At 38.6% G+C, this 22,331-nt stretch overlaps 2 protein-coding genes across 4 annotated transcripts in view; both read right to left on the bottom strand.

The window, feature by feature from the left end:
* The window catches only part of ASPM (assembly factor for spindle microtubules), a 31,415-nt gene extending 30,002 nt beyond the window's left edge, over positions 1-1,413 (bottom strand). The window contains exon 1 of the mRNA XM_074876757.1: positions 1,102-1,413. Coding sequence (XP_074732858.1) covers positions 1,102-1,413 — 312 coding nt within the window. The remainder of the gene's footprint in view (positions 1-1,101) is intronic.
* A 317-nt stretch (positions 1,414-1,730) lies between these two features.
* Positions 1,731-22,044, bottom strand: ZBTB41 (zinc finger and BTB domain containing 41). 3 transcript variants are annotated; one of them, XM_074876754.1, is made up of 11 exons: positions 21,941-22,044; positions 20,025-21,260; positions 17,847-18,054; positions 17,029-17,098; positions 14,479-14,626; positions 13,637-13,766; positions 11,071-11,166; positions 10,433-10,539; positions 8,900-9,005; positions 7,807-7,895; positions 1,731-7,037 (listed from the first exon to the last, which is right to left on the bottom strand). In XM_074876754.1, exons 2-11 carry the CDS (start codon positions 21,145-21,147, stop codon positions 6,394-6,396), a joined length of 2,721 nt encoding a protein of 906 aa, XP_074732855.1. In that variant the 5' UTR covers positions 21,148-21,260; positions 21,941-22,044; the 3' UTR covers positions 1,731-6,393. The 3 variants fall into 3 exon arrangements, with proteins under 3 accessions (XP_074732855.1, XP_074732857.1, XP_074732856.1); XM_074876756.1 differs by lacking the exon at positions 21,941-22,044 and adding an exon at positions 21,600-21,887; XM_074876755.1 differs by lacking the exon at positions 21,941-22,044 and adding an exon at positions 21,360-21,573.
* Between the last annotated feature and the right edge of the window lie 287 nt (positions 22,045-22,331).

The raw sequence follows: 22,331 nt of genomic DNA, 5'->3' as shown, positions 1-22,331 counted from the left end.
GAAGTCGTGGAGCTACGGGTGGTCTGTGTAAAGGTTCTTCATGCACAGTGACCTCTACCAAATCATTTCTGTGCTCTGCTGATATCAATACTAACAGAGCAAAGAATGGTTGTACCTCCAACAAAAATCAAAGACAGTGTGAAAATAAACAATCTCTTCAGCATTTGAATTAGGAGTTCCACCTCTTCAGGCAGATGCACTTAATGAAAACATACAAACTAATTTAATATGTGCTTATACAGTAAAGCCGGTCAACAATAGTTAGTATTCATTAATTGCTATAGGAGCTTGTTATTCAAGTACTTCACAGTGAGATTCCAACCCGTTTTTATAAGCATATTGTTGCAAGAGATCTCCAGAGCTGCTTCCTCTCTCACAAAGACCCTGGAAAGTCTAGACAAGTAGACACATCTGTCTAAATTGTCCTTTTAAAAACCGGCATCAGTAGGATCAACCATAGTTTATATTTCCTTGGTAATCGTAAAGATTTATTCCTAGATTACGCCTGCTTTTCTCTCTGCTGTATTATTAACATGCAGAACAGTGAATTGGTATCCTCCTCAGAACAAGCTCCCCCATCCTTTTTATTAAACAGATGTCCTCCAATTTTTTGAGAGGTCACGTTTTAAACACCTCTTATTTTTCTGTCTCTGTCTTTAAAACCACATTCCCAGAGAACAATTAAATTGATGATATTTTTTTGTTTGTTTGCTTTTTTGCACCTGCTGCAAAAACCCCTCTGCCGAGCCAGGGTTTACCGCCTCCGCAGCCTGGGAGAGCCCCGGGGCACCGCCCCCGGCAGCTCCAGCTCCTCCCCTCTAAGGCGAGGCGAGGCCGCATCCGCACACTCCCCCGCGCCGGGGCGGCAGCTCCCGGGGCACCGGCTGCCCACGAACGTAGTTCCGCGCGGCCAGGCGGGGCGCGACCTGTCCCGCGGGAGGATCGCGCTGCAACGCGGCGGTTCTGCTCCGGCCGCCGGGCGAGCGCCTCCACGGCCCTGCCCGCAGCGCACGGCTCGGGCTGCCCTCGCGCGCCGCAGCCTCACGCACATCCCCCCCCCGGCCCGGTCCCCGCCGCGGCTTCGCCGCCCCCGCCCGGTACCTGCACAGAGAAGCGGCGGCGCTCAATGCTGAAGCCCCGGGCAGACGCCGGGAAGCGGTCGACGACCACCTCGGTGTCCTCCGCGTTGGGGTTCTCGACGGCCAGGAGGCGCGTGCGGGAGGCGCCGAGGCGGAGGCTGCCGAAGCTGAGGAACGGCGGCCGCGAGAAGTGGCTCAGCACCAGCACGGCCGCCGCCTCCTCCGCCGCCGCCTCCTCCTCCTCGCCCCGCCGCGCAGCCCAGCGCCGCCGCCGCGGGCTGGCGGCGGAGCTCGGCTCCCACACCGCCGCCCCAGAGAAGAAACCCGCGGCCATGGCTGAACCGCGGGACGCGCACGGCTCCGCCACAGCCAGCACCCCGCCAGCGCCCCAACCGCCGCGCCCCCGTTCAAACCCGGCGCCCCCGCCAATCCCCGCGCGGGCCCGCCCCCCCGCGCTCCTCCGCCAATGAGCGCTCGGCGTTTTATTTAAACGGCCCGACCCCGCCGGGGCAGCAGCGAGGCGCCGGCCCCGCCCCCAGGCCTCGGCCCTGGCCGGCTGGCGGTGTGTGTCAAAAGGAAAAAACCCAAAAATGGATTTACAAGCTCTCCTCAGATTGAAAAAGAAAAATAAATAAATCAAACAAAGCCAAGTACTTTTCTAAATAAATTTAATTTACAAAATAGTTTAAAATAAAAAGTAGAATGAGGCACACAAATTTGATGAAAAAATTGGCCTCGTCTGTTTATCTTTCATGAGCTTTAAAACTGAAAGACATACAGAATACTGTGTTTCCATGCTGTAAAAAAAAAAAAAAAAAGGGGCAGAAATCAAAACTTTGCGCAAGCACCCCTGCAAGAAATCCTGTGAAGCAAGCAATGTTAAGACAAAAGAACTTTACTTTTCCGTAACAAACAAAATTACACAGGACTGAGTACTTCTACATTTACAGTACACTTCCTAACTTTTCCTTACAGCAAAGAATTTCCCCTAAAAAGACAACTTTACTTAAAGACTTCCATCTAAAATATCAACCTATACAGATCACATTTAAAACACATTATCTCATATACCAGTGACAAAATATTGAGCTTATTTCACCTTATTCTTTCATATAAAAGGACCAACATTTAAACGTGACCCAAATGGTTATGGGGGATTAAAAAAAGTTTGCCATTGTTACCTTTAATCCATCAAATCCTTTTAAAACCAAAACATTTCTCATGAACCATGAAAAAGATCCTTATGGGCTTAAGCAATGTGACTGCCCTGCATTATATTCTGCCAGTTTCATTCTTCAGTGCATACAATGAAACAACCAAACCCCTGTGAGGTGGTATCATAGGAAAAGATCACACGTGACAGTGGTCACAAGGACCTATAGATAAATGCACTCTATTTCCCTTAAGCTTCAGTCATATGGAGAACATGCAATCTGGATCAGTTATGCATGTATGCTCAATATGGAAAAAATTCACATTGTTTTTATTGTTTTCAGGGAAAAAAACCCTATTCATCTACAACAGCCTTCTCAGAATTCATTCATAATTCTACATTCATTAACTTCTACACAGAAATTATTTTAAATTTAAAAACTTGAGTGTCATTTATTCCTTAGCACTCCACACGTTACCAGGTGATTCCTTTGAAGCATCCTTCAGTCATGGATGCTCTTTCACATTCATTACTAGGGAAATAAGCTTAGCTCTTTGATGATGCCAAATAAATCTTTTGTCAGTGTTCTGGCATGACCCATCTTTAAAAATAACTACCCGAATTATAATCCAGACTAAAGTAGTGCTGTATTTTTAAGGAAACCACAGCCTTACAGAAGATATATCATCACCATTACCATTACTGATGTTCAACATAAAAAGAACCCATGAGAATGATACCTCTGTAGGAAAAGTGTCAGTGCTCAAAGAGGAAATTCCAATATAAATAAATAAACTGAACATAAAATTCACTTAAAGAATTAAGGGCAGTAACCCAGTCAACAACCAGAAATTCGTTTAGCAAAAAATACAGAATTCAATGTTTAAACAGAACGAGTGCAGTAAGTTCTCAGAACCACGTAGCAGTTTCGAGTACGACACGGATTCCACTCTTCGCCCCAAAGGTCAGCATGTGGAAAAGACCAACTTTTTGCAATGTGTCACTGATCATTCTTTAGAGCTATTTTTAAGAGAGACCTGCTTCTTCCTTCTTTGGCAACAAACGGTCAACTGAGTCAATGACTGCCAGATAAAACATAACCTTTATTGTAAAAGCACCCTCCGCATCAACAGGACATGCACTCTTGGACGAGTACATATACATCCTAAATGGAGGAACCAGACACCTAAGGAGTTTCGACCCATGCAGTTGTGAGGTGCCAATCTCTGCCCTTCAACTCCAGTCCTCTTAGGAGGAACTGTCCTCCATCAAGCAGAGACCAGCTACATCCACCTATCAAATGAAGTACCAGTCCATGAAAATTTACTTTGCTCATATATATGAATTTTAAATAGATGTAAAGCCATAAGAATTATAGCCCATGATATTAAAAAAATAAAAACTATGTTTCTAGCACATAAGCTTTCCTATTTTCTTTCACTGTCAACTGGCAATGATCCAGCCTGACCAGCAGGTAAAAACACTAACTAGTGGGATTATCTGCAAACAAAAGAATGCCAGAGAACTAGTAGGTCATTTTTTTTCCAGGAATGACTAATAATTCTGGTCACCCAAACAACAAAGATAGCACTCATTTTTCTGAAAAACGAGTCTTTTTATAGTCTGTTTCTTGTTGGGCACCCAAAAACATGAAGCCCTTTGGAAGATATTGACCTTAATGTTTTCTGAATAATCAACTGAACTAGAGAAAAAGCCATTATTCAGAATATATATAAAAGGCACAATCATGAATCAATTTTAAAAAGGACATTATCAAGTAAATATGCTCCAAATTCCATTTTAGTATTTTCCTAGAGTGCCTTCCGAACAGACTGGATTTTAAAAGAAAAAATTAGTTACCAACTATTTTTAAGCCACAGTTTTGTCAAAATCCTACAATACTTCTTTCTACTGTAGGACAGAAAAGACCAGAAATAACAAAGAGTTAGGCTTTTTAGTCTGAGAACTTCACTGACACCATTGATGTCGGGTTATTTTTAACAGTACAATTACAAATGCTGGAAATCATGTTTCATGTCCACACGTGGTAGTATGAATATGGTACATACATGTCGACTTGAAAACTATACATAAAACCACCATTTTCAAGCCATGGAGTGTAAAGATGACAGAGTTTTATTTTGAAAGGAAATGAAGGTGGAGTTAGAAAGCAGGAAGGGTAGTACTTGATAGTGTCCTTTCAGAAGGTGGCATTCAATGGCCTCGTTATTGCTGTATATTTGCTAGTATTCAGCTTTTTACCAGATATATTTACAGCATGACAGTCTGAACATTCCCAGAGCACAGCTCTAAATTTTACTTTAGAGATACAAACACAGAACAGTTAAACATATGTAGTCCTGTTTTAGAAACTGAACTTTTAAAGTTTAGGACTTCTATTGTGCTTCTTTGGCTAAGTCCTATTTAAATATTGATAACACTTAAAATTCTATAACTCTGCCACTACTTAAGAGCTAACAGAAATCTTTGGTGTGTTTAGGTTAAGAATCCATTAGGGTACAAGCTTCAAAATATGAACATTCAGGCATCTCTGGCCCCTCTCCTGCAAACTGCTCAACACTGAAGTAGATGGAGATTAACAGAATCTAACACAGAAGTATCTGAATAGGATTTAAAATGATCCATGCCACTTAAAGAGTTTATAGGACTGCAATGATAAAAGAGCTTTTCACCACAGATCGCTTGTGCTCAGGTCACTGGAGAAATTTAACAGTTACAATAATACACTACATCCAGTTTCCCATTTTAAAGTTTCCTTAAGATAATAATTTAAGAATAGGGAAAGCTGGGGAAGATTTTGCCTTAATATGTCATTCTTGTGAGGAATAATGTAGATTATAAAATTATTTTAGATACTTTCTTTGGCATAATATTCACCAAACAAACACAGAAGAATTACTTTTAAAGTAGGCTTAAAATAGAAAGCTTGATGAGGTTAAATTATACTAGATTTCATGGTGAATTACACTAGACTTGTAGTTCAAAATGGTTCTTTTGGAAAAAACCCTTATGTCTAGTAAAGAAAAAGCTAAAAATAATTAAAGACATAAAATACTCTCAAGAGTTTGACTTTGTTTTATAAACAAAGTACAAGAAAGTGAGAAAACAATCTCATTAGCAACTCACAAGAGATTTATAATTAGATTCGTTCTTTTTTTTTAAAAAAAATAGTTGAGTACTGTTGTGGAAATAATAGCCTTTAAATTTCTTCTCTATCACAGATAACCTCAAAATGGGCATGCTAATGTGGGACCCTGGTGCAATTTATGCTCTAACAAGGATAAACCATGACAATCCTTTATGACTGCTCATAGATTAAAATGACCTTGCAAATTCTCCCATTTCTTTCAAAGTTAGTGTGGGGCACACTTTAGAAGACAAACAAGACTGAAAAAGCAAGAAAAAATCCATATTAAAATTATATAGGACTGTAGAAAATTAGACAACACCATTGTCTACATCTTCCCACATAATTCAGTATTAGCAATCAAAGAGATTAAAAGGCCAAATTTAGGCAGCCTAATAATACTCAGGGGGGGTAACCAAACACTCTGTTTAGTGTTTTCATAAAGTATCTGAATCACTTTTCAGAAGAATCTAGTTCCTGTGTCCATTGGCTAGGCTCCAGAGTCTGGCAGACTTTAAAACCCTCCAAAAATGCCCGAGGGTTCAAGTAAAATTGTATTTTAATTTCTGTGTGAAACATAATTCAAAGTTTGTGTTTTATATCCCTGCCTGCCCTTACAACTTTTAATGAATTTGATATAGTCCTTATTCTTCCAGAACACTTAAAACATTAACTTAAAGTGAGATGCAGAAAGGCAAAGAAATTTTTTTTAAATTAATAGCCAGATATGTAATTACATTTTTCAGCCACTATCCTTAAAAGATATTTCAGAGCATAATTTTTAAAAGACCATCTATAAGATTTTTAAAAACTCTTAAAATCACAAGAAACACTCTTTCAGTATGCATCAAAATGTGCCTAAATGTTCAAATATTATGTAAACAAACCTGTTTTTCCAAAACTATGCAGAAGACTCATGAGTCCAAATAAAATATAAAATATAAATCTTAAATGCCATATCAGCCTGCTGTTGGCTAATGGCTTAGTAAATCAGGTGGAATGTTATGGTCTGATCATGAATGTTCATTGTTTGAAATATTCTGTACAGTAGGAGCTGTATCCAGCCCCAGTAAAGTTCCAAGATATGACTGGTCTCTAGGATCCAACATTTGCTCAGGCCTTACAGGATGAACAATATTTGCAGGTTGTGGAGTAAGAGTATATTTCTCTAGAAATGATAGATCTGTTGCTCGTTGATAATCTGTCTGCTCAGGTTGTGGAGGAAGAATGCCATGTGACTGAGCAGTATGCTGTACTAGATCGGCTTGCGGATCAGACATCTGAACTGGTACCAGAGTCACAGGCACACATACTTCTGTAGATACATTCTGTAGCAAAGTTTTGGCTTCTGATTGATACGCTTTGGACTGTTCCACATATTGTTTAGCCTCAGTTTGGTAAACTTTGTCATCAGAGGTGTACTGCACTGGTAAGGAGACTAGTTTTTCCTCTGAAGAAGATGTCAATGCCTCTTCTGCAGCCTTTGATCCGTGAACATGATCAATATGGTATTTTAGCTTGTCTTTTCGTTTAAATGTTGCATTGCAGTGTTGGCAATTAAAAGGTCGAGCATCTGAATGAATAACCATGTGCTTTGTTAATGTCTTCTTAATTCTAAAAGACTGATTACAGATTTGACATTTGTAGGGTTTCTCGCCTGTAAAGACAGAGAAGTAAGAATTAGGTATTCTGAGTAACACCATGTCACACATAAATATGCAAATACCTACATGGATTATGGCATAGAGACCTAGTATAAAACAATTTTAGAAAAACCAAAGAGCTTATGTTTAGCATCAATTTTGGAATCAAGGGAGCCATTAGAAGTTTGTGTTGAAGTTATATTAGCATACCCTTCTCCTTACATACAATTCTCTCAATACTTGGGATTTCTGTCAAGTACACACAAAGATAATCAGAATACAAACCAAATACAAAAGAAGTCTTTAAAGTGTTATGATACTGGCATTAAATGAGCTCAATCTGTACTTCTACACATTTCAAAAGGACAATGGTTTTCCTAAATATAAGGAAGAAAACCGAAATCAAACAGTTAAGAACATAAACCTTTCCAAAGGTATTTCAAATCCTTGTTTAGATTACCATCTGAAATGTAGTAGTCTCTGGACCACAAAAACGATTGGAAGGTCTGGGTAAATTTGGCAAGAACATACCAGTAAACTGAAGGAAAAGGCACAGAGAGCTTACCACAGACCTGTGTTGAGGATTATCAATATTTCAACTGATACATTCAGAAAGTAGTATTCAGGAATCGCAAACATATGAGAAAGAATCAGAAGTCATGCTGCTTCCTGCTACTCTTGGCCCTGAATGCTCAACAACCATAATGAATTAAATAATTCCATCAATGTCGATGAATAAAAATACATTCCTATGTGTTTTGTTGGGGTTTATTTAGTTTTTACCTGAATGTGTCCTAAAATGCATTTCCAAACTTGATTTTCCTTTAAAAACTTTCTTACAGACTTCACACTGGTGAAATGTTGCTTTGTATCTTCAAAAAAGAAATTACATTTCATGTTAGATACTTTTTTTTTAAAAACTAATTAACAATAAGGCTATGTGCACAGTTCATTCTGAACCTTTAACTTCAAAATAGCTGAATATCAGAGTTTCCAAACTTCCTCACTTACGTTCTTATTTCCTGGCAACTGCATACCAATAAGGCCAATTAGATTTTTTTCGATATTCAATCTTATTCTCTGCTGGGATTGGCACTTAGTATTTAAAGAGTAAAAGCCACTAAAACTTTTCTGACCCCAAAAATATCCTTAAGTAACAGTTTTTGCCCAATACCCACAAGAGGCTTCACTTTGGCAGAATTATGCCATAAATAAAGTACTAGGAGTGGTTTAAGCTACTGGCTACCAAGAAAAACCAGACAGAATAAGCAGACAATGTGCTATACTTTCAACACAGACACATCTATAATGGCTTCTACACAATGCTAATGAGTACAAGCAGTTAAAACACGTAATTTGAAAAACATCTAGGTCTCAGTTTATTTGAAATCTCTGAAAGTCTTATTTTTGGAGCTCAAGAAATTAAAAACCCTATTGCATTTTCAATTTATAGACATAACTCAGGTTTCAAAGTTTTTATCTACTTTCAGAGACACTAATCTGCTACCGGCTTCTAAAATACCTAAGTGTGGGATAGTTCTTACAGTGCTTAAATGATGTCCAATAATTCAGTCTTAACTAGTCTGCAATGACAATATCACAGAAAACCATCAATTTAGAACAACACTGAGACAGCTAAAAAATTGATCCTTTTTAATGTTTTTATTTACTTAATTATGTCACAAAGAAAACATCTTGTTAAAATTGTGAAGGCAATTTTCTGACATCCACTCCAAACCATAATAATGATATCAAGACTAAGGTAACAGGCATTGCAAACACACAGACTACTAAAATTCCACACGAACATGCAAGTCCCAGCAAAATTAGTTACAGTACAGAAGTATTTATGCAGTTGTAAGAAATCCACACTTACTTTTGCCAAACTTTTTCTCCTAAATGAACACTTTTATAATGAACAGTAAGGTGATCTCTACGGCCAAAACATTTTCCACATTCCTCACACTGATGTGCTTTTTCACCTACAAGGGCAAAATTCAATAAATTTTGGTTAAATCTTCTGGAACTTATTAAATGTCTAAGAGCTGTAATTGTAAAACATACAGTAGATCGATCCACGTTCACAAAGTCCAGCCAATCAGGTTCTTCCATACCTTACTCAGAGAAGGATTCTCTGTTATCAGAGAACAAAATTCAGGAAGTAATCTGGTTCTATCAGAGTAAGGATTTTTACCACTTGTTATATATGACTATTACTGACAGTTTGTCATTTCTACAAAGAAATTCACATTCATGAGTTAAAAAACACTCCTCCAGACACCCACTGCACGAGAGGTACAAGTGAATGACTAGGATCTTCATTGTGACCCAAAATGTGGTATCTTCGAAGCTTATTTAAACGTACCAGCTACTTTCAGCTACTGATTTTTAGAACTCAAAATTACATTACAGCACTTATCTTTTTAATTATCCTGATTTACATAGTTACCTTTTTCTTTTATGCTGCTGTTTAAAAGTATCTTGATTCTTTTTAGTCATCTTGAGATCTTCCACAAAGTGGCAGAATATTTCTTCTCATGTAAGTAGGAGGAGTGTGGACAGTCAAAGAATGTAACTTTCTAGAGGGGGGAAAAGCAAATAGAGTAGAAAAGAGGATTTTTTTTTTTTTTGTACTTGAGTTTTCAAAGATTTCTTTATTTTATAGCAGACATTATGATTTCAAACACCAAAAAAGAAGCTGTCCTTCAAAATAAAGGCTCAGGAAGTTTAGACTCTGATCACTTTCATATTTTCATGCTGCCTAGAAAGTATTTTGCCAGAAGGCCACATTCCCTTCGGATCCTGTTCTGAAAAAGGAAAGTCCCCAGTGAATTTTCACTCTTCCTATACATTTGATAACCTTTCCGCTTTCAGTGCAACAGAATTTTTTTTTTCCTCCTGATCATCCCCATCTAGGTGTTCTCAGGGTTGACTCCCACCACCTTCCTTCCTTCCCTCTTCCCCATAACAGAGACTTCAGAAATACCTCTTTGATGTTCTTACATTAAAGTGATCAGTGTACAAACTTTGACAGAGACTGTGACAGCTTCTTCTGTGTTGTGGTAATAGTGTTTCACACAATTGCTATTAAAAAAAAGAAATCTGAACTCATTAAAAAATCCTCCTTTTTCACTTTTGCTTTTTTTTAGTCAATATTTTAAAGCAATTCACTGTTACATGTTTTTGACTGTCCCTGGGCTTTCTATGTGAGCATGGAGGAAACACCTGGCTTTTAAACCTTGAAAACATGTGAGATTAACCCTACTTTAGTAGACCTTAAAAAAAGTGAGAGGAACTTTTATCAGCCCTAAAACACTGCATGTACTGAAAAAAAATCCATAATTAATTTTTTATTTGCTCTTATTTCAAAATAGTAATTTCAAAGTCAATTCTTAAAGAAAATGCCTACCTGAGTGTATTTTTTTGTGTTTTGTCAGATGGTCATGTCGAATAAATGTTTTCCCACATTCTTCACATTCATATCTCTTGTCATCATGGTGGACTCTTAGATGAAGTCTGCATATTTATAGTCATAAATATAACCATAAAATGCAATTTTGTTAACAAAATTTGTACTGCTAATTCAATGCGAAATACCAGAGAACACAGTCTTTAATGCTTCATACAAATATCAGGAAATAACTTTCACTTGAGGTATGCTTAAACTGCTCTTAGAAAGCAAGACAGAACAAAGCTAAACTCTCATATCTGACGCTAATTTAGTAGGCTATTTTAGTTCTCCACTTATTTTCTCTTTGAATAACAAAGATGCAAAAGTTTTAGATGTGCCAGAAAGTCAACTTTGATACAACATTTGTATGGGATTCTGTCTGTATTTAAACCACTAACATATTAAAAATTAAATGACTTCTCACAGATTATTAATATATTTTCAATACTTAAGCATGTTTAAACCATTTACTAACGCTCTCAGAGTTGGAATAAATCAAAACACATACATTACAAAGAATTATGTTGATAACGTAAATGTGTATGTATCACCAATAACCAAGAGAGTTTAGCATCTTATTTAATAAAAATCTGTACCTGTAAGAGCTTCCATGACGAAAACTCTGCCCACAAATACTGCAGAGATGAGGCTTCTCTCCACTGTGAATTCTCAAATGTTCTTTCAAAGTTGTCCTGTTCAACAAAGGCAGTAAAATTTAATTTTAAGCAATGTCACTGCCACTTTAAAGTGAAACAGACTAATTTTTTCAATTTAACTCTGATGGATCACAAAATATCCAAATAACTGTAATTTATTCAGATACACACACATATATACATGCATTCAAAGGCAGTATGGCAACCTACTATTTACTAAACCAGCTGGGTCTAGAAACAATATAAGCAAAGAAACAAAACATCGTCCCAACATACATCTGGACAACATACACTAAAAAACACATCAATTGCAACAATATTTTCTATGTAATAATTTCCTTGTTACTGTATGTATATCTAAGTCAAAGCTTGAAAGTCAGACTAGAAGGAAATGTAGATCACTGACATTAATTTAACTTAACCCAGTACAGAGCTTATTTAAATATATATATACTTATACACACATACATATGTATAAACATGTAAGTCTACTTTTACTATTGTCTTACCAATGTAAAATAAAAAGTGCATGCAGGTGAAAATTCCTCTCAAGCAAAGGAATCAGACAATAAAATTTACTGTATACACAGCTGGTAAGTGTGTGAACTAAACAAAAGAAAATTCTTTGATCTCCTTCCAGTACTAATTATAAATATTATATTTCAATGATATTTGTTATGCTTTACACAAAACTTTTATCTTTTCTAACAAGAGCAACAACATTTAAATATTCAACTGCCTTACATAATGTAAACAGAACTTGAAAGTATTGTCCTGGTTTTGGCTGGGATAGTTAATTTTCTTCCTAGTAGCTAGTATAGTGCTGTGTTTTGGATTTAGGATGAGAATAACGTTGATAACGCACTGATGTTTTAGTTGTTGCTAAGCAGTGTTTACACAGAGTCAAGGACTTTTCAGCTTCTCACACCACTCCACCAGCGAGGAGGCTGGGGGGCACAAGAAGCTGGGAGCAGACACAGCCAGGACAGCTGACCCCGGCTAGCCAAAGGGATGTTCTGTACCATATGGCGTCGTGCTCAGTGTATAAACTAGGGGGAAAGCTGGTCAAGGGCTGCTGCTCCAGAATGGGCTGAGCATCAGTCAGTGGGTGGTGAGCAACTGCATTGTACATCCCTTGTTTTGTATATTCTAATTTTTTTTTTTCCCCCTTCCATTTCTGTCCTAATAAACTGTCTTTATCTCAACCCACAAATTTTACTTTTTTTTTCCCTCCAATTCTCTCCCCCATCCCACTGGGTGTGGGGAGTGAGTGAGCAGCTGAGTGGTGTTTAGCTGCCTATCTGGTTAAACCACTACAAGTGTGTAAACATACTGACTCTTTTTAAACAGAAATTCTTCTTGCATTTCAAAGGGAGCTTTATAGAATTGAAAGACTATCTATGCTTTATAGCTTGTTTGTTTACTATTTCATTATTGCAGCAGTACATTTTCTTTTAACACATGCATACCCTATTGACCAAACTACCAGAAAATACACAGCACCAACAAAACCCATTAGGGACAAATCTTCCTCTTACAGCACATCCAGAGGTCTTTTCCAGTCATTGGAAGAAAAAAAACTAAACAAACAAACACCTCCCCCCCCCACCCCCCCCATACTGCAGTACACAAACTTGGATCTTTTCATATTCCCCAAACAGAACATAACTACATCTTAGTTACAATTATTGGGATGAAGCTGTAACATTCTGACAAAATAAAAAATAATTATAAGGTTTATTGTTTCACAACCTAAACATAAATCATTTGGAAAACCTAAAAGATCTCCTTTATAGAGCAGTGCAAGACACCCGCACTGAAGCCATTTTAACAACTGTTTAAAATTCACATTTTTTTCCCCTCATACCTGTAGATTAGAAAGGGCCATGCTTTTCTATTTCTTGGCCTACCTACAGCTGTAGAAGCAAGAGGGAATCTTACTTCTACAGCTTTTCTATGTTTTCTATATACTAGAATTTATGAGCCAACTTTTAGAGCTTCCACTTTTCAAAGTACTAAATTAACACTTTTTCCCCCATCATTTAGAGAAGCAGCAGCAAAGGTTGTACAGTGTTATTCCATCTTCCATGAAACTATGTTTGTAGAAGTCCAATTTCTTCTTAGTCTTTCTCACCAGTGTTCCTGAGCTTCCTGTCCTTACCAGTATATTTACCAAAATATCTATGGCAGAAAACTCTTCCCCAAACAAATGCAAGATGTTCTTGCACAACACAGGAATCCTAAGTGAAGTGAATTAGAGGTAAGACTTTATGAATATAGTTCCATCCCGTTAGTAATTACCTACAGTTATCACCCTTCATTTTAGAGGTCATCAGAAAATCACATGCTACCCGTAGCTCTCTGACGCAGCCTTTTAATACACTAGCCCTCTGAAATGGTCTTATTCATGTTAAAAACTCAAAGGTAAAACATATTCAGAATTCAACAAAGCACGCCAAATATTTCTCTGTTCTGCTGAAGTTCAAGTAGTCATGCAACTCCTTACCGCTCCCTAACAGATTTTCCACAGATGAAACATGTCCATTTTCTCTTTCCTCCATGAGTACATTCTATATGGCGTTTCAGATTTCCTGTATCATTGAATTGGCGGCCACAAATATCACAAGGAAAAGGCCCTACAAGAAGACAGACACATGTAGTACTATTAATTGTCAGTTAAACCAAACAAGATGCAGACTGGTTACCTGTGAAAACTCTGATCAATTTACAAAGCAAAAGTTTTGTCCAACATTTGTCTAAAAAATGATTAATGTTTAGTATAGTCAGCATACTTTATTTAGACTTTGTGCACTTTCTGCTCAGATAAGTTATTTCTAATACCTGGTATTTTGACAAGTTTCATGATTGTAAAGCAAAAATGTAGAATTAATAGTCAAAAGTAATTAAACCCACTTAGACTGTTTGAAAAACCAATTCCCATTACTATCACCAATCTAGTTCCCACCTGGCAGAAATAGTTAGTAGTAATAAACATCTCTGGAATACTTCAGGAGGAAACACAAAGGTCTTGGAAAACTTCAGGAAGACTCTGACTCCATAGTTGAGAACCAATTTAATGCCAAAAAGTTTTAAAACAAAACTAACCTTAATTATTCTTCCCTCCCCCAAATTTTGCATCTACTTCAGTACAATACCTCCAAAAGACAGCTGAACAGAAAAGTAAAAAACCAACCAACAAAAACCCAAAACCCAACTCCCCCACAACACCAGAAAAGAGAGAACTGGAAAAGGAGGTGGGGTGGAAACCAGACTGATCAGGAGATACAATGGTGGAGGAAGGTTTTACTTTAAATCTATTGTTTACATGTCAGAAGTAGGTTTCTATACCGAGATGAAATTTTTCTTGATGTTTCAGTCTTGCAAATCGAGATTTAAAGTGCTCTTCACAGTAGGTACACTTAAAGGGTTTATCCTGAGAGTGAAGGATCATATGCTCTTCTAAATGAGGTCTTCGAGTGAAGGATTTCTTACAAATCTAAAATGATAATACACTTTGTCAAAGATACATCAGCTATAGCCAGATTTTTTTTCCTATTCATGAACTCTAACAGTTTAGTTCATCTGCTCTCTGCAGCAATGTAAGATTAAACATGTATTCTTCAAAAGCATACTCTATCCCAACTTGTAAAGCCTTGCAGTCAACATCAAAAAATCGGTGTTCTACATAAACCCTAGTGGATTGCACTATATAAATTAGGATGTCAATCCATGGCAGCCTAAATCAAACCACTGGCAACTCCTGCATACAGTAACATATTCCACCCCCACTTCTTTCTACTGGCTCCAGCACTTAACAGGCTCTTTTCCTAGGATGTTTCAACACAGTAACTCACCAGAAAATAACCCAATGGAAAAAAAGCAAATAGCTTTGGCTTGGTTTTAAATGCTCAAACAGCTCAGCGGGTCTGTGGTAAAAGCTGTTGTAGTATAAGCTGCTGTAGAACTAGTCACACCTGTTACTTTATTTCCTCTGGAAAATTCTCTGACTGCATGTATTATAGAGAAAATGCCAATACCAACAAAGAAATGTAACTCAAAATATCTTTTAGAGATACAGAACTTTCACAATGTTAAAATGATGTGAGCTTTTTTAGCACTGTTTTCAGATTAATCAAAACCTAAATGTACAAGAATTATTAGTAGTCATTAAAATAAGTACGCAGTTCAATCACAGAATTGAAGTCACTACTCAAATTTAGGCATTTAAACTAGGTATTACAATTTAACATCAGGGTCCTACACTTTAACATAAATCAACATGGTGCTCACTGATTTCACTGTGAAACTGTTGCCATTGTTTAGAATAGCTGAATTTAGCACTAAACTCCCATACATCAAATCGTGCAATCAGGTTCTCAGAGCACACCTGAATAACACTCTTTTAGCCTCAGGAAACCAGAAGCACATCTTTATTTGTTTAAATACTCATTACTGTTAAATATAAGTATAAGAAAATCCCATACCTGTAAAAAGTATGATAGGCTTCTTGCTTTTCTTTACTATTAATACTCTACTGTTTCTGTGAATTTGCTCATATTCCTCAAGGATTAAAGCATGGTCACCAAATCCTGGTGTTCACAGAGGGACTACAGCATAAACCAACAACCTGAAGAAATCCTGCAGCTTACATCTGTGGCACCTCAGCCCTCAGAACATACTAAACAACCTGAAAACAAAGTCACAGCTCCTAAGGGTTCTGCTCGTTCTTCAACTGATATAAAAGCTAAAATTCTACCCCTGCTTTCAATTCATTTCCAATGCACATGAGCAGTACAAAAGCAGCAGCTCACAAACTTAAAATTTTCAAGCAAAAAAACCCCAACACTAAAGTGTTGGGAATGGAGTTTACCAAAGCATTCATCTGTTAGGAGTACTTTGGGACAAATGAACATCAACAGTGTTGCATGATTGAGTGCCACTATTAAAATGTTTCTTATCTGGTAATAAACAGAATCTGTAATATGTTGACACAATATAATTTCATCATGAAGGTAACACCCTTTGGTCAACCGTATAATACCTCCAACCACGGTACCATCTCCAGCAGAATGAACACTACAAATTCCTACAGTTGGTATCTCCCAACCTCCTACTGTGAAAGTTCACAAACAAAGGAAGTTTAGTAATTATGTTACAGCACCTAATATTACAGACAGAAAGGGGCATATAACAGTTTGCATAAACAAAACAGCTGCCTTGGGGGGGAAAAAAAAAAAAAAGTAAACCGATTTCCTTAAAAAAAAAACCCAAACAACAAAACCCCACATCTGAAACCTTATAACACTATTTGGCAGCAGACAGAGAATGGAAGTTCTACAAACTCCTTTTTTACAGTAGATGTAATTTCACACATAAACCTCTCCTGGAGAAAATCAGGGAAAGGATTCTATGATTTTACAACTAGAGATAAATTTAGTACAAATTTACAACTCTGTTGATCTGCATATGCAGCTAAATGAGAAAGTGTTTCACATTTAACATATATTTTCCTCACTATTGAGAGAGCCTTCCAAAAAATTATACTTTATGGCCAGTGTTTGATATGCACAATTAATGTAGAGCAAATACTCTGTTTTTAAAGTATTCATAACACTCAAGTCTAATAATCTGCAAATTGATGTATTTTAACAATGGTAATAACTGATCACATTAAAAAATACTCCCTTCAACTATTTTAGAATTCAGTTTGGTATTATCTACCCGGTCACAAGCTGTACATAAAGTTCAGTCTTTAAATCAACACATAAAGAGAAAATTTCTACCATCACTTACAAAGCTTACTGAGATTTCACAGAAACACATACCACATTTTCACTTAGGTATTCGTCACAAAACATAGTATCTATATGAAAAAACCAAAAGTACTAAAGTACTTACATCACATTTCCAACCTTCACTCTTTGTCTTCTTGATAGAAAGAAATTCTTGTACATTCTCTGGATGAAACCTAGGAGAAAAGATAGAAGCTGAAAGTAGTTATAACCTTCTAAGATGACGATCACCGAAATACTAAACATCCATTTCTAAACTTTATCTGTCATGAAAGTTGCTCACCAAACTAGCAGAACAGAGTACTGATAATTAAACAATTCTGAAGGCACAAGCACTGGAAAGCAGTGTTGACTATAGACTCCTGCAGAATCTCATATGACAATTGGTAAGACAGAAAACAGTCTCAGTTAAAATGCTTTATGGATATTCACAAATAAAGAGTAAAAAAGTGGCATGTAAATAATAATACCTTATAATTAGACCTGTCATAAGCAAATTATTCGCCTAAAAGAATATGCATGGAAATGGTTTATCCACCTATTCTCATCAACAGTATAGCATCAACATCTAAAACCAAAGAAGATATTTTATTCTTCCTCCAAATGAAAAGCTACACAGGTAATTATTAAGACTGTTGTGTTCTGACTGACTGCACTAGCTAATCTGAGCATTCTAAAATTTATAGTAAAAACATATGGCAGAACCCCCCCAGAACTGCTACTGGTATTTAGTCAGTCCCTGTGCACTCCTTATGGCAGGTTAGTTCATACTGCTATTCCCCATGTCCTTTGAAAGATACCTATTTGAAAAAAGTGTTACAGAAATAATGCAGAATATGCTGTGTGCATACCTACATTTATCTTCGCTTTTGAACTGAAAAAAACAATTCTTCACAAATGCAAGACAAATTTGCTCATACCTACCTCTTCACATGCTTCGCTAAAGTCTTTTTGCTTGCATGCAGCTTATTGCAGTAGGGACATTTGTGTTCCTTTTTATGAAAGTCAGTGTCACTAGAGTGTTTCTTTCTGTGCACTGTCAGGTTGGACTTTGTGGAATAGCGCTGATGACATATATCACACTCAAAAGGCTTCTCACCCGTGTGTACCCGTGTATGGCTCTCATATTTGCCTGCAGAACAACAGCAGCAACAAAATCTGTTAACATGAATTGTAGCAGGTAACACCTACACATTTGGGTTTTGTTCTGTAGTATCTCTCTCAAATGTGGTCAAGATCTAAGTACGTTCCACACACATCTAAAGATTTCTACTGGTTTACACCACTGAAAACTGCACGGTGGTCGCATATACGTTGGATCCAAGGTTCCACCACACACTTCCATGTTAACTATTTTTAAAAAAATAAAAGGGCTCTATATTACTGTTAAATCTTTGTGAGGATTATGAGTCCCTCTTGTTTAACCCTACAGCATACTCTGTTCTTAAGTACTGAGTGTTATACTACTACTCTTTGATTACACTGATTGTGACGTACATTTTCAGAACAGGGAACAGCCTTGCAAAAAACTGGTATTTTTAAAGTACTTTCAAATAACAAAACACTGAAAGATACAGACCCTTGCAAATGATCTATATTTGAGACCCAAGATATTTCTTTCACACTGCTTGTATTCCCTGTTCTGTTTGTCAGGTCTTTTTCTGAGGATAGAATTGTGTCCTATACCAAGGATCAACCTACCTCAAGCCAATAGCAGGCTCTCTGCAGTGTACTAGATAATTTTTGCTCTGTAGAATATGCATCATACTTCTGGGAGTTAGATAAAGGAAAAAAAAATACTATAGCTCATAAATTTAAAATATGAGTCAATTGCCTAGCGTAATACAAGCTTATAAAGAAATAATTTATGTATCACTTGTTTTAATGCTATTTCTCATGTATTTTTTGAGCACAAAACTAGAATTTTAAGTTATGAAAGTGCAAAGAGAAAAGGGCTTCCAATGTGTGCAAAACCAAAATGTACCATTACAACCCTAAATACTCACAAGCCATTTATTTCTGCACTTCTGCCTTTCGCTATTAACAACAAAGCTCTCAAGTTCAGAAAATTTCCCATGCTACTTTAATTTTAAGATATGGCATTACAAGTACAGTTAAGTCCCACATTTTTAATCTTAAATAGCTTCTACGATATAATTTGTGACCTTGAAAAATTCATTTCACCTCAGCAAGCTAAACACGCTGTGTGAGTAGGAATTAAACACACACACCAGCCTCACCTCATTTTCATAAACTCAGAAATTTCAAAATTATGAAAGACATAATACATCTATTATAAGAACGCCAAAAATGCTTAACGCTAGGAGGAACTGTTCCTTTCCTAATGCCCATGATTGAAAGGAAGTCAATACCTTACATGACCACAATTCAACATTTATTCCAGCTGAAAAATTCTGGAGTACAGTAGTAATTTACTCTTAATGTGGGAAAAGAGGACAGGAAAGAATTGGATGGGTCAGGACTGGAATTTTTAGTCTTCCAATATCCTAACAGTCTATCTAAGTGTACGGTAACATAAATGATCCTAACAAAACAGACTAAGCTCATGAAGTACTACTTGGTGCTAACTATAGACCAGAAAAACCAAGCTAGAAGTCAGAAAGATTAAGTCCTAAGCATCTACACATCACGTAAAGTAGAAGAATATCACGCTGTTTGACAACGGTGCTGTTTTACTACAGCAATAGTGACAGCTTTGTCACTTAAAATTAATTTGGCAGAAAATACAGTACAGGTCTCAGACTTCATGCAATTTACTGTTTAATATCTTGCTATATTTCCCTCATTTTCCAAGGCTGCTTTTACATACCATGCTAACAACTAGAATCCAGAGCAGTGAGAAATAAATTTAGTATTTGTAGAATTTTCAAATAATGCACTCAGTTCATTTATTGAAACAGTTTATCACCACAGACATAACAACTTAATACATGTAGAAAAACTAGCAGCATACTGGATCTGTGAGACCATCCAGAAATTCTGATCTTCACTCTCTAGGATAGAGAAAAAGCTGTTTATTTCCCATACAAATAGCACCACCATATGGTAAAAAGGAAAGAGACCAACCTAACTTGCTCTTACCTATTCGATCAAATTTTTTGTCACACTTGGGACACTGCAGTAGTTTTTTGCTACTGCTATGAATGATGACTGGAGCTAAGCCTTCAGGAACATTTCCCACTGAATCAACTGCCTCAGAACCCTCTTCAGTATCATTCTGCTCTTTTTCACTTTGTTCTTCAGACTCTGAATCTTCACCTGACATTTCCTCTTCTTGTCCCTCCTCATCAGCATTGCATTCACTTTCACTGTCTTCAAATTCACTTCTATCAGATGTTTCCTTGTCAGAACTGACTTTTTCCAAATTGCTGTCAGAGGCATCACCACTTTCATTGTCACTGTTATCAAATTTAGCTGGGCATTTACGGTTTCTCATAGAGCGTCTAGTGGAAAAGTTGGCCTTCTCAACCATTTTTAACCCATGTTTTCTTTCCAGTGAAAGGGATCTGTGAGCTTTAGCCAGATGGTTTTCTAAGGACTTCTTGTAACAGAAACTTCGACCGCAAAAAGTGCACTGATGACTATTTAATAGTTTACCTGTCAGTTCACTGAGTGTTTCTACTGATGTAGGTGCATCAGTTACCACATCAGTCTGTATGTTAGAAACACTTTCGTTATTTAGTAACTTCACTGCATCTATGATATCTAAAAATTTTGCTGCCTCCAGCACTAACGGAATTTCATTTTTATATACAAAAAATTCAGAGGTGTAGAGAAACTCAAGCAAATGCTGAAAGACAGAATGAGTTACATGATCTAATGTGACGACATCGGTGCTTGGATTTTTGCTCAAACAGGCATGAAAATAACTACTCCCAACAGCCACTACAACTTTGTGAGCACTAAATTCTTTTCCTTCTACAATTATGAGTAAATCACAAAAGGATGGATGCTTCTGCCTATCATCATTTAAGTATTTAAGTAAATTTTTGTTATACTGCAATGAGCTTAGGAGCTTTCTTTGTTCTGATGATGGTGAAAGTTCTTGGGAAGATTCAAGCTGATCTGCAGGAGCTATTTCTGCAGACTTTGAGACAATTTCTTGCGCACAGTCTACTACAAGAATCTGTTCTGAAGTATCTTTCTCATGGCCAAGATGAACCTTTTCGTTTAGATTTGCAGCGAGCCGTCTCCTTTTCTTCATTTCAGAAGTACAACTTCAAAATCCGGAGCTTCATAGGTGATTGGTAAAAAATTCTTGCGAAGACTTGGTTCTGCTCCAGACCTTGAGAAAATACGTAACAGTAATTTCATAATCTGCAAAGGAATTATGATAAAAATTACTCTTGGCATTTAACCATAACCTCCTTTTTAATTAATCCTTTTCATATTTCACTCTTAATCTACCCCGCATACCTTAAACTTTTATTAAGTTACTAAAAATCTCATCACTTCTCACTCCAGACCATGGCATAGCGCTACTCTGAGCAAGTGAACCGACACTGCCTATTATTAGATCTAAAGAGGCGGCTGAGGCTGGTTTGCTCGTCTCCTAGACACATATAGCCTGTGAAATACTCCGGGAGGGGCGTACACTGTTGTTATTATTATTACGCCGAAGCGCACTCGTTTTCTGTTTAACCCCAACACGACAACCTTCTGCTTTTCCCGCCGGGGGCCCGTCCCCTCAGGCCAGCTCGGGGGCCCGCCCGGGCGGCCCGGCGCGGCCCTCTCTCCGCGCCTGTCACCGCCAAGTGTCAAGCCCGCGGCCGGGTTCCCCGCCTCCCCCGGCCCGGCCCCGCGGACGGTGCCTTTGTCCCTGCGCCAGCGGGTCCGCCGCGGGGCCGAGGGCCGGCCCGAGGGGGACCTTGGGGCATCGAGCCCGGGGGGCAAAGAGGGCGCCCCGGACCCGCCCCTGCCGCGCGGGACATAAAATGGCCGCGCGCGCCCCGCCGGCCGGTCCCCACCCGCGGCGCCGGCGGGGCGGTCTCACGCACCTGCGCGGCGCCGGGCGCTCCCCGGGGCCCGCTCGGCCGCTAAACGCCGCTGCACTCCGCGCCCGCAACCGCTTCCGCCGCTTCCGGGTCCCGGCGCCGCGCGCAGCCTCGCCCCCTGCGCCGGCGTGAGGAGGGGACGCGGCGCTTCTGCGCATGCGCGGTGGCGGGGCGCGCGGAGACCTCGCCGCGACCGGGGGCGCGCGTCCCGCCCCGCCCCTCCGGCGGTGCCGCGGCACGTCCCCGTCCCCCTCAGCCGCCGGGTGGGCGGCGGCGGCGGCCTACGGGGAGGCGACGGGAAATCGCCGTAGGCGGGAACCATCGCGCGGCTGCGGGGGGGGCCACTCGTGTCCGTGACGGGCGTTTCAGAGCGCCCGGCAGCCGTGAGCTCCGT

This window comes from Strix uralensis, chromosome 8 (assembly GCF_047716275.1).
Source record: "Strix uralensis isolate ZFMK-TIS-50842 chromosome 8, bStrUra1, whole genome shotgun sequence".
Taxonomy (NCBI): domain Eukaryota; kingdom Metazoa; phylum Chordata; class Aves; order Strigiformes; family Strigidae; genus Strix; species Strix uralensis.
The sequence above is the reverse complement of the archived record's forward strand: the minus strand, read 5'-3'. Positions and strand labels throughout refer to the sequence as shown.